The sequence below is a fragment of the Anneissia japonica genome, unplaced genomic scaffold (assembly GCF_011630105.1).
Source record: "Anneissia japonica isolate Jap-2015-1 unplaced genomic scaffold, ASM1163010v1 scaffold287970_len125826_cov170, whole genome shotgun sequence".
In the NCBI taxonomy this organism is placed as follows: Eukaryota; Metazoa; Echinodermata; class Crinoidea; order Comatulida; family Comatulidae; genus Anneissia; species Anneissia japonica.
This window is the reverse complement of record NW_022715127.1, coordinates 62,498-74,728: the sequence shown is the minus strand read 5'-3', so window position 1 is coordinate 74,728 and position 12,231 is coordinate 62,498. Positions and strand designations below refer to the sequence as shown.

At 36.4% G+C, this 12,231-nt stretch overlaps 1 protein-coding gene across 4 annotated transcripts; it reads right to left on the bottom strand.

The window, feature by feature from the left end:
• Nucleotides 1-1,620: 1,620 nt before the first annotated feature.
• On the bottom strand, nucleotides 1,621-12,206 carry LOC117109187 (monocarboxylate transporter 13-like). Of its 4 annotated transcripts, XM_033251440.1 has the most exons (7): nucleotides 8,994-9,075; nucleotides 6,588-6,660; nucleotides 5,344-5,678; nucleotides 4,719-4,862; nucleotides 4,117-4,253; nucleotides 2,860-3,583; nucleotides 1,621-2,274 (listed from the first exon to the last, which is right to left on the bottom strand). In XM_033251440.1, the coding sequence occupies exons 3-7, from the start codon at nucleotides 5,558-5,560 to the stop codon at nucleotides 2,162-2,164; spliced, it is 1,335 nt and encodes a 444-aa protein (XP_033107331.1). In that variant the 5' UTR covers nucleotides 5,561-5,678; nucleotides 6,588-6,660; nucleotides 8,994-9,075; the 3' UTR covers nucleotides 1,621-2,161. The 4 variants fall into 4 exon arrangements, with proteins under 4 accessions (XP_033107331.1, XP_033107330.1, XP_033107329.1 ...); XM_033251439.1 differs by lacking the exons at nucleotides 6,588-6,660; nucleotides 8,994-9,075 and adding an exon at nucleotides 11,978-12,206; XM_033251438.1 differs by lacking the exons at nucleotides 6,588-6,660; nucleotides 8,994-9,075 and adding an exon at nucleotides 11,012-11,132.
• Nucleotides 12,207-12,231: the final 25 nt, after the last annotated feature.

Sequence of the window (12,231 nt, the reverse complement as noted above, 5' to 3'; positions counted from 1 at the left end):
ACAAAATTACTTTTATTATATTTTAATATTAGAAATATAATATAGTACGCATAATGTATTTGTTTATATACATATATGTATATGATATGAAGATATAAAAATATTTAAAATGATAATATATAATATAACATATATGGTAAAGCCTAATCGATCAAAAATACATTAGGTCAAACATTATAGGTTATACTCTGAAAAGAGCAGCTCTCTCAGAAAGACTCAGAAAGAAATCTAAACTTGTGATCTGTTCATTGTTTTGCTCTACTTCGGTATTGAGCACTCTCCCCGAAGATTTTGATGATGATATGCATATATACTGTCTCTTATACACATCTAGATGTGTATAAGAGACAGCAATTTATATTACTGATTACGCTCAATTCTGTGCATTTTTAATCCTTCTATTGATATTGCTGTAATATTCTGTACCGCTAATGTCGTAAACAGTGGCGGAACTACGCACCCTCCCGCCTTGTCGCTGAGAAAAACCACAATGCGTCAGGGAGAAATAAAATTATATGTATTTTCTAAAATCGATTAAATACGGTAAGCCTTAATTGTCATACTTTTGAGGCATTCGCCCCCTGGACCACTTTCGAAAGATTTTTAGAGACGTCCGACAACGCCCACTTTGCTCTCGTCGGGGAAATCATCCCCCTGTTGGGAACCTTTCCCCCGACCTCCGTCGGGGGAAATCCTATCGCCACCACTGGTCGTAAAGCTATTTTTAAGCTCAAATACCGTATGATTTTCATCGTTGTTGCTCTTCTGTATAGGCCTACTTCTATTTCCATTTATTTTTAGCACACTAGCCAAAGATTGCCAATAGCGATATTCATCATTGTCTTATACGATAAGTAATAGTCATTTATACAACAACACTAACTTAATACACATGTTCTACATCGACGTTTCGCAAACTATGGTCTGCGGCCCGCCCAAATTTGGACCGCGAAACAATTGGAGGGCCGCGAAGCCATCTGGAAAATTAAAAAAAATAATAACATGTTTCATCATGAAGGAGGAAATAGTTTTTTAAAAAAAGCTGCTTCATTGTTACAGCGAATGCGTCGCTTGCACACACTGCAAAGTGCCAGATGATGCGTGCTATTTGAGTTTCTCTCCGGAGCTAGACACTAGGTTATCGTCTAGTAAGTACTCGATCTGTAAGATCGAGTACATTCGGTATGGATGAATGATGGGATGAGTCATAAGCTAAAGATAAAAATAAATATAAGACCTGTCCTAGAAAGATCACTACAGTAAACAACACCACACATTTCTTGATAACCGAATGCCCATGTGGATCACTTTATTACTAAACATAATACCTGTATAGTAAGGTAGTCTTTCAAAGTTGCATAGTAACAGAGTGTGCGTAAAAGCTTTTGGAAAAAGGAGAAAGCTATGACGTGTGTGGCTGAACTGTGTTTGGTTGAATCGTGGTAGAAAAAAAAACAATCAACAATTGTGGGGAGGGGGAGGGGACACAAATGTACGGTATTATTTATTTAATAAAATAATATTTAATTTGTAAACAATGAAATTTTATCACTGAGAGAACAGATAATGATGTCAAAATATTGTATATACATGGAGGCTTCATGATCAAAAGTTCTTGCCAGGATTTGGTATGTTGGTCTCTGGCGTGGCTGGGCTGCTGGGCCGCGGCTTGGTGCCTGGAATCGTAAATAGGCCGTGAAGTAAAAAGTTTGCGGAACGCCGTTCTACATAAAACTAGGCCTAAGTCTATTATGAGGGTGGAATTATTTTGGTCGTGAGGAAGAAATTATGTCACTGACATTATTATAACCCAGAACCCAGAATGGTATGCAAACATCTTAACTTTCGGTTCGACCGTGTTTCACTCTTTTACCTAATGTCATATTAGCTGTGAAATCAACATAATTATGTTAGTGTATATGCTGTATCTTACAGCATGTCAACGACAAATAAACCTGTCTTATAAACTCACGCCAATCTTCAAACTTTCTTTCCTCATTTTCCCTCGCAGTTGAATAAAATATAAATATACTTCTCTCATAAATAATTACTTCGCATCTTCACTTCCGATTAAAGTTGTTTCATAATAACCCAATATTTGTATTTGCATTGTGTTCATTTAAAATGATAGTAGAATCCATCCAAATATACGGCTTTTTCCTTAACTTTCACGGCTACGTGGTTTAAATGCCAGTATAATAGCTGCAAGAGATTGCACAGCTGCTACGATGACGAATGGTTGGCGATAGCTTCCGTAATAAGTATGAAGAATACCTATATTTAAAAAAAGAGACCGTATTGATGAATATGAATAATGTGCTAAATAAAATAAAGTTTAAACAATAGGAAAACAAGTGTTTTACAAAGTATAGTCTTCTGTATTTAAAGAAGGAAATCATATTTCGCATATTCATTAGCCTATAATATACGGTATAACATAATATGGATTGTAACATTACCGCAAAACAGTTTACAGTTTATCTCTTTATTGTTTAATGATTAATTATAAAAAGTATATTATCGAAGATCCCGTTGTCGTCAGATAAGGAAGTATCATGGTCTCTTTTATTTGCGGTGTATGAAAAACTAGTGTTGTTCAACTACGCATGCACATACGATGGTGAAATATCAGCTTTAGTAGTATTTGCATTTCCAACGAAGCCTTAGTGGCTCAGTTGATTAAGGCGTCTGCACAGAAAGCAGAATATCACGGATTCGATTCCCGGTTGGGCAAACTTTATTCACACTCGCAAATTCCCCTTCTTTAATGTTAAAAACTTACATATATACGTGTATACATTGTACAATATAGAGATATCATGTTTATAATAAATCATAGGTGTAATCAAAATATCGTACCCATTGAAGTACCCCCGCAAAGGGCACCAATACCTCTTGACAAGTTTAACCATCCAAACGCAACATGTATTTTTTCGATTCCAACATAATCACGTACTAGAACAGGAGCCAATGGCATCTTGATGCCAGTTGCTACACCATACACTACTGAAAAAACTATAATACTGTAAATGTTTTGAAATAGCGGGTCCGTTATTAACGCAAGTGCAGCAAGTACGTTTGCTAAAACCCACAGGTTGTACGTTGAGAGGATGTTAAAATGTAGGATGCCAATTTGTCCCAGACGACCTACTACCGATCCAATTCCGGTGGTAGTTAGAATAATTGCCGACATTTCATCCGGAATATTCAGCTCTTGAGCTTGAGGTATCACGTAAATAAGCCAGGATTCATACGCAAACCCATTAAGAAATATCACTACCGTTATAAGTACAAACATTGCATTCTGAGTAAACAACTGCAATTCTAATTGCGACGCTATACGTTTCCATACTCGAGTACATGCATTTCCTGAGGGACCCGTATTGTTTGTAAGCTGGTGTTCGCTGGTTGGTTCTTGAAGATTGTCCAGTAATTCATACTCATTATCAGTATTATCATCAGTATTATCAAGATCACGGAGAAGATACACCGGTCGCATTAGGACACCACCAACTATTATATGTAGAGACATGGCACACCAAAGCAGGAGAGTACATCTCCATCCATACAGCTCCATTAAAGTCTATGGAAACAAATTTATTGATAATAATTGATTTGAATTATGAAAGTAAGAAAATAATACAGATTTTCATATCTGTTTATTTGAAAGCTTAAGCCCTCTAATTGAGAGACACGTCCGTATACAGTAGAACCACTATTAAGGGGACAAATTCTGAACCAAAAAAGTATTCCCTTATTAGGGGTGTCCACTGAGTAGCGGTTGGCCGTAGTGTTTCCTAAGTTTTGTGGATGAAAAAGTGTCCTCTCAATAGGAGTGTCTCCTTGATAGGAGTGTCCCAAATGAGTGGTTTTACTATATTAATAAAACATTTAGTGTACCAAGATTTTGTTTTAATGTTATTATTCATCATTATCCTCATCATCATCAACCCTATCATTATCATCACCATCATCGTCGTTATTATCATCATTCCCATCATCATCATCATCATCATCATCATCATCATCATCAGAATCATAATTATAACATTGTATGTGATTATAATAAATTATTGTTGCATATCAAGATAGAAGTTTAAACAAAATAAGTCTTACCTCTCCTATAAATGGGCAAACTAGAAAACTAATAGGTCCACCAAGAAAGATAATTCCATTTGCAACAACAAACATTTTTTCAAAATATCGACTGACAATAACCACACTTGCAGTATAGGCTAATCCCAAGCCCAGACCTGAAAAAAACCACAAACCAATCATGAGAAGCCACAACCCAATCATGAGAAGCCAATGGGTACAATATTTAATCACGTGGTGGTGTAACAATGAAGATCGTATTAAGAATAAGACATTATAAATTTAGAAAATAACAATAAGCAAAATAATATAACCCATTGTTATTTTGATGTCATAGAGTTTTTTTTCTGAAAGGGTGCAATTCTATATTTTATAACAATTAGCTAACACGGTTCAATAAAGGTATATACTGTAGTGAATTTATCTGTAAATGAGCCAAAACGAATTATAAGGGATAGGGGGGGGGGGGGGGGGGGGAGAGAAGACAAAGAAAAGGAAGTAGAAAATGGAAGGAAAGAATTATAACATTACAAATTTTATATAACAAACGAACAAACGCAATCAATCTATCAATCAGTGAGCGAACGAACAAAGGAAGCAATAAATGAGAGCAGCTGATTTACCTGGAAGTACGCCGATACCAAGAGCAAGGTAAAATAAATTGGTGGTTGCATAACCTATTGCAAGTCCTGTAGATACCAAGATTCCTCCTAGTATACCCGTAAATCTGCTGCCAAACTTCTTACATAGAACACCAGAAAGTGGACCTGCACAAGATATGGAGAAATATTTTGTTCATATAAACAAAAATTAATAAATGGTGGAGAGATTTCTAACGTTTAACCATGCGGATAAGTTTCAGATGTCGAGATACAACTCCAATAAAAATCTGGTTTTCGTAAAATCGCTACAGTGTGTACTGTATCAATTTTCGGAAACAAGGCCTCTTTAAAATGTCGTAAATCATCATCCAGTAATGGACCTTTCCGCTAAGCCCCGCCCATTGGATATTGTTGCTAAGGTCCCACAAGACGGCAATGTTAAAACATACGCAAACACGTGCGTTTGTGGGACAACACGTGTGTTTGTGAGACGCGCGCGTATTCCTAGCGTTGTTCTGATTAGTCAGTTGTTAAGTTTGATTGACACTCCGGAAAGGTCTATTCCCTGACACGTACGAATTACTGTACATATGATATAGGGTAATTGTAAAGTTTGTATAGAGACATCTTTGCTAATTTTCCTTACCTGTTGTCAAGAGCAGCGTGATGGGCATCGACACTATAAATCCAATTGGTCCAGTTGAGCTTTCGAAATCATCAACCACCGGAGTTATGAATAGGCCGAGATTCCTCGGGTAGCCAAACGATATAAACATGCACAAAAACGATCCTGCTACTACGGCCCAACCCCACCCACCATCTGGTGGGGCTATGTGCTTATGTTGTCGACTTCCTCCAGACATTGCACCGACGAGTTTTTCAGTATGTCACTGTCTTTGCAGATCGAATCAGATGGTGATACGGGTTTTAAAGTTTTGAGATTTAAAAAAAAGTGTATTTCTGCCTGATATCCGTATAGGCCTACATAAGGGAGAAAATAATAAAATGGGAAACAGATAGTTTTTATTTGTCAATATATATTATACATTTTACCTTTTCATAAACGGATATTGTTTATTTATTTAAATAAATAAACAATATCCGTTTATTTATTTAAATAAATAAACAATATCCGTTTATTTATTTCAATACTTTTACTCTTTCTTGTGTCAATTATTCAAATCCAAGTAGGCTAGCCAAGGACGATTTTATATTCTATCAAAGGTTATAGCCATTCTTGTTATTACAGTTTTGTGGTTTTCTTTTACATTTCTACTCAAAAGACGATTTTTATGTACAAAGTAGTCCAGATAAAATTCTATCCCGTTCAAGTATGATGTCATAAGAGCTGGATTATTGTATCAAGAACGAAGCAGCTATATTTGAAAAAATTGTGGTTCAGATATAATGATAAGATTACTTGACAAAACGTCAATAAATAGAGTATCGAAAGGAATTTCAACAAGTCCTTGCTTAAAGCTTGAAAAAGATTAAAGAAAGCAAGACAAAGAACAGCTTGACTTGCAGTAATACAGAGGCAACTTCGGGGGTGGCGCCAGTGCCCCCCCCCCCCCGTCAGGGAGAAAAAGCACAATTCGTCGGGGAGAAAACAAATTTATGTAATTTCTACATATTAGTGGACTCTAAAATCGATTAAATAAGCTCTTGAAACCCCTAAATTGTTAAAATTTTCGGGGCTTCACCCCCTGGACCACTTTCGAAAAATTTTAATTGAAGTTTGACCACGCCCACATCGCTTTCGTAGGCGAAATCTGACCCCTCGTCGGGGGCATCGGCCCCCACCCCCGTCGGGCAAATCCTGGCGCCACCCTGGCCCAGGGCAACTTGATACAGCCTTTGACTACAAACAAAAGAAAATTGATATCTTACAATGCATCTTCAAACATAAAGAATCGGTCAGTAATATGCCATTGAATGACTGTAAAACATGCCTTAGGTAAGCCTACAGAGAAGGAGGTTAAATATGTCACTGACAATGATGAAATATTTGATGATGTATTGATGATGAATTTGAAATTGATGATGATGTATTGATGATGATGATGATGATGATAGAAATTAATGCAGTTTGTTGAACATCGGTAGAGTTTATCAGTAAAGTGATTGGCTGTAAACCATGGTGTAATTATGCATACAGAAGAGGACACTGAAAATGATACTGATGATGAATGATGATGATGATGTTAGTCAGTAAAGCCAGTAAATGACTAAAAAAATACTGTAGATAGGCCTACAGAAAAGGAAGGCTGAAGATGTTTCTGATAATGAAGAAGATGATGTAGATGTATTGATGATAGAGATGATGATGATGATGATGATGATGATGATGATGATGATGATGGTGATGCCATAATGTTGATGATGATAGTAATTACAGCTGTCTAACAATGAAAAGAGTTTATCAGTAAAGCCTGGTTTCCTTAAAATCGCTACAGTGTTTTCAGTGCAATCGTTGTACTGCGTAGCAGTCACCAAAGCAGTCGGGAAGGCTCCCCGATTCGACCGACCAATCGGCATCACTGAAAGCAGTCGGCGATAGCGTGTAGCGATTGTATGGAAACCAAGCTTTAAGTGATTGGTTAAACTGAACATACAGAAGACATACACTGAAGATGATAATGATGGTGACAATATGATGATGATGATGATGATGATGATGGTACTACTGCTGGTGGGGATGATGATAATGATGAAGAAGACAATGATGATGATGATGATGATAATAATAATAATAATAATAATAATTAATAATAATAATAATAAATTGGAGAATTTGTATAGCCCCTGCTGATGGTGATGGTGACAGTGGCGGCGCCAGCGGGGTGGCAGGGGGCTCAAGCCCCCGACCGGACAGGTCAAGCCCCCCATCGGACTGAGCTCGTCGGACAGTCAGACCATAACATATATAAAAATAGGCCCACACCAAGCCAACACATGTCTGTCACAGTCTGAGAGTGCCATTTCGGCCATCTAGAGGTTGATATTCTTTAAGAAAATCTCATTTGGGAGGGGAAATCCACTCTCAACCCCTTCTCCCAGCTCGAGCCTATGAGCTCAAGTCACCCCTGTCGGACAACTTAGCCCCCCACCCCAGAAAATATATCCTAGAGCCGCCACTGGATGGTGATAATGATGAACATAATGATGATGGTGATGATGCTGACAATAATAATAATAAAAAATTGGAGAATTTGTATAGCGCCTTATTTTCACTGGCGCTTTAAGATATGATGATAATGAGGATGATGGTGACGATCATAATCTCTCTACTCCACTACTTACAAACCTGATATCAGTCATAGTTGAAAGAGCTTTAGGATATCTGTATTTATAGTATATCGGAACAATATTCAAATTGCAGATTTATATTGGTTGGTGTACTTGGTTGTTTGGTATAGCTTATGACCTTGTATAATTTCAGGGGTGGGGCAACCCCCTCATGTCTAGAAAGAGCTCCCTCCCCCCACCCGCGGTCAGGTAGAAAAAAACACATTTCGTCGGGGGGGGGGACAATTGTATGTACATATTAGTTAACTCTAGAATCGATTAAATATGCATTTGAAACCCCTAAATTGTCAATTGTTTTTGGAGCTTCGCCCCACTGCAGACCAATATAAAAAGATTGCTACGCCCACTTTACTCTTGTTGGGGACATCGGTCCCGCCAGTCGGCGACATTGGACCCGGCCGGCAAGTCCTGGCGCCACCCCTGTATAAGGTTTTGGTTATTTAGCCTGGAAGAATTTATTATTATAAAGAATAATGTGATGACGAATGCAGTAGGCCTATGATAAAGGATGGGGTGGTAAATGTAGGCTATACGAGTATACAATGCCTCTGTTGTTAAACCTACCTATATATGTTTGCACTCTGCCTGTAATATTTAACAAATGAATAAGCTATAGATACTTTCGTCCCAATGCCGGGTTATACTGAATTTTATATTGAAATAATTAAACTATGGCCAAGACAGCTAAAACTCTAAAAATAATGAAACACCGTGGATGGTGTTGGTAGCTTTTATGTTTAGATTTGTGTTTTATATCCCTAAAAAGTAAGTATTCGAACGAATAAAAAAAGTCAACGGCAATCGAGGCTCCAAGTTGGTATAGGGAGCGTAGGCCTATTATACGATTTTTTTCTCTACAAATTTCCTTGATGTGAAGAAAGAAGTGTTGAAACCTCCTAAGAAGGATTTTATATTAGCTGCTGAATTAGTATTTAGGTTATAGCCACTAAATCTACACTTTTCAAAGAGTGTAGGCTGCCTACTTACGTCAGTTTCTGATACCAATCCACAATTCATCGGTCATGTTTAACGTCTTTCTGTGGTATACACCAACTCTAAAGGTATTCAGAGTCTAGTTTGTTTCTGTCTATGTACACACAACTATATAATCACTTATGAAAGGCTTTTATATACTTAGGCGTTAGTATTGTGTTGGGGTCATTGATTCATTCATTGTGACGAGCATAACGGAAATGCATACACAATGTAGGCTACCCAGGCGGGTTTCTGTTGTTCATTCATTCCCCGTTTTGAGCAAACCCTTCTTTGCATCAAAACAATCAACCTTTGCATAAAAAAAATCAAAACTATGACAAAATTCACGTGCTAGGGTGCTTTTAAGGGCACTTTTGAACCTCACTTCCCTCTGAACACCACTCACGCATATGAGACCCGATACCTCTCACAGGAAACTCCTTTAAGGGGTTTTATAATAATTCTAGTAGAATTGAGCTGAGGTCTGATAGTTAAAACAACTGAACCCCTTGTTGGAGAGGCGCGCCACTGGTAGGGCATATTTTTAGATGAACTATGCACTTTTGATGAAATATTATGAACAATACACAGTGTCACGTTCTTTACAAACTATACAAAATCTCACTCGCACTCAAATCCAATAGTATTCTATTCAAAGGAACACTTAGACTTTGAAGGTAAAACCTTGATTATTCACATGTCTCGAGATTTAGGAAGATAATGAAAGGCAAAATCTCAACTATGATGACTTACACTTTCTGAATGCAAGGCTAGTTAAAACAGAAATTGGCTTTAAAAACTGAGTTATGTCGGTATGAAATATAAAAAGAGGAATAAATTTAATTACAATTTTAAATATTCATTTAATGTTATGAATATATTATATGAACCACATTGGCACAGTTTAATTCATTTCTCTTGGTTATTCAATACATCATTAACTAGAGGTTACCTAATTGTAGATGTACGGTACATCGTCTGAACGCATTATTCTTATAATATATGCAATAGTTACTCAACAAAAATTTAAACTAGACCGGAACTTGGCTCGGTATGCGATTCTAGAAAAACAAATATAAGACTGCTCTGTTATGGTCCTTGCCAACTGGCCTGATACAGCCCGGTATTTTTCCACCCGGCCTTACTCTACTAGGCCTTCCACATTTGCATTTTACTACCGAACCCTTTTCCACCTAGACCCATAATTGTCATCCCGTCTCTCCACCTAACATTTTGCCGCTCTAGGCCCAACGTTGCTACACGTTTGTCACCATAGGCTACCATACCGAGGCCTGTAATTGTCACTCGGTCTTTTGCCAAGCCAGTTGTCAACACATGCCTACTTTTTTTTACTCAAATTTTTTTATTATATAATTCAAATGTTTGTAGCCGTGAATTTCAAAATTATGCATTATTAGTATTCAATAAGTAATACAAAATAGTTTTTGCAAAAAATATTAGGCCTAATGTAAAATAGTAAAAGCAAAGAAATAAAATAGTATAATACATACTCCAAGTAACGAAATGCACGCCATCGTGTCGGGATTCAATATTTCGACATTAATTATGTCATTATCAGGAATTCCTGATGATGACATCATTAATGTCGAAATATTGAATCCCGATACGTTGGCGTGCATTTCGATAGGCCTATAGAGTATGTATTATGCCATCTTACCAGAGATTAATCAGTGGACATTTCGGTCAAAGAAATAATGTTTGTCTAAACAAACTGATGCAATGCAGGCATACACAATTACCTTTATAAAATTATACTGTCGTCGGATCATTCAATAACAGCAAACATTAACCACCAAATGCCCAGATAGTTTATCAACGAGAAGAGGTGTCAAACTCCATATTCAAAAGGACCACACACTATCGTTAGGCCTATCCTACATTCTTAAAGTTCGACATACATGATTAAAATAATAAAATAATCATGTGAAAAAAAAATAATCTATTTATAATACTGTGCATTAAAAAAAATATTCATTACTGGTCGTCTACGTCCAGGTTTTTATACTTACTCTTTCACTTTCGAATGTGTATTTTGATCTCTAACACTGAGTTCCAACAAATTTAGTGTCCATTATATTAGTGAACTGTTCAACTTTATCCAATCCTTTTCCAAAGGGATTTTCGCTGGATTAAGTGCATTGTATTAGTCAAGAAAGTCAACATAATAATACAAATCAGTGGTACTAAGTAATATGTTAAAGTAAAGCTTTCTATCGGTATTGTTCTGTGGGGGTCCGAATTACTCTTTGTTTTCTTATTACGTGGGTTTGTATCCCGTGTCCTTGGCGCTATTTTCCCGTTATTTTCACACTCACAAAACTATCCCGTACTGCAGCTTAAAACGATTGGCAATCTAGTCTATTTCTTACGTAAACGTACATGTTAAAATGTCTATGACGGTGGTTCATGACAGTAGTGTAGAAAAGACTTTATTCTTAGTTTATTCAATATCTGTTGCTGAATACAAACTCGTCTACCTTGTAAGGTATTTTTGTTTCCTAATTTGCCTATTACTTTTAACCGGTATATTACTTTGTATTTATTTGCAAAAAAAACAAAAAAATAAAAAACAAAAACAAGAAAAAACAAAGAAAGATAATATATGCTTCACTAATTTAAAATATAAAATGAGTTTATGTATTGTTAGGCCTACAATATTATTAGAACAAATAATTGTTAATCATCAATCAACAACTTTGCATGGACACTTATAATTAATATACATAAACAAAAATGCAAATGAGTGGAAGTTTAATTGGGAATTAGTGTTGTTCCTATTTTGCGACTATAATACCAGACACATTATAATAAAATCTTGAAGACATTTTGTGGCAGCTGCAACTGTCCAAAAGCAATAGGCACTTTCTAAGCCTCATTAAGAAAGCTGGTTATTTACATTGCTGTTCAGTACTTCGGGTTACAAACAATTAAATTGTTGATTTATATATTTATGTAAAGTCAGTGCTTCTACCTACCTTTCTAATTTTGCTGTACAGTATTCATATCAATGTCCAAATACAATAGTCCTTTGTTGTAGAGATTATTCTCTTATTACTGCACAGCATTCAGATCCGTAAACAACACTTACTGTGAGCCGGAGGAAATGAATGTGACAGCAGAAAGAACATATATTCTAATTTTATTACTGGTATGCTTCGTCTGATGTACTATTAAACTGATATAAACACATAATTTTAAAATAAGTAATTTATAAATGGATTGGCATGTT

Bases quoted from the DNA above. Each gene is read 5' to 3' on its own strand.
- LOC117109187 (XM_033251439.1), bottom strand. From the start codon at position 5,560: ATGTCTGGAGGAAGTCGACAACATAAGCACATAGCCCCACCAGATGGT. The intron at 3,584-4,116 runs GTAAGACTTATT...TTGTTTCCATAG, and splicing joins TTTGCCCATTTATAGGAGAG to ACTTTAATGGAGCTGTATGG. The intron at 2,275-2,859 runs GTACGATATTTT...TTTTAAATATAG, and splicing joins TTGCGGGGGTACTTCAATGG to GTATTCTTCATACTTATTAC.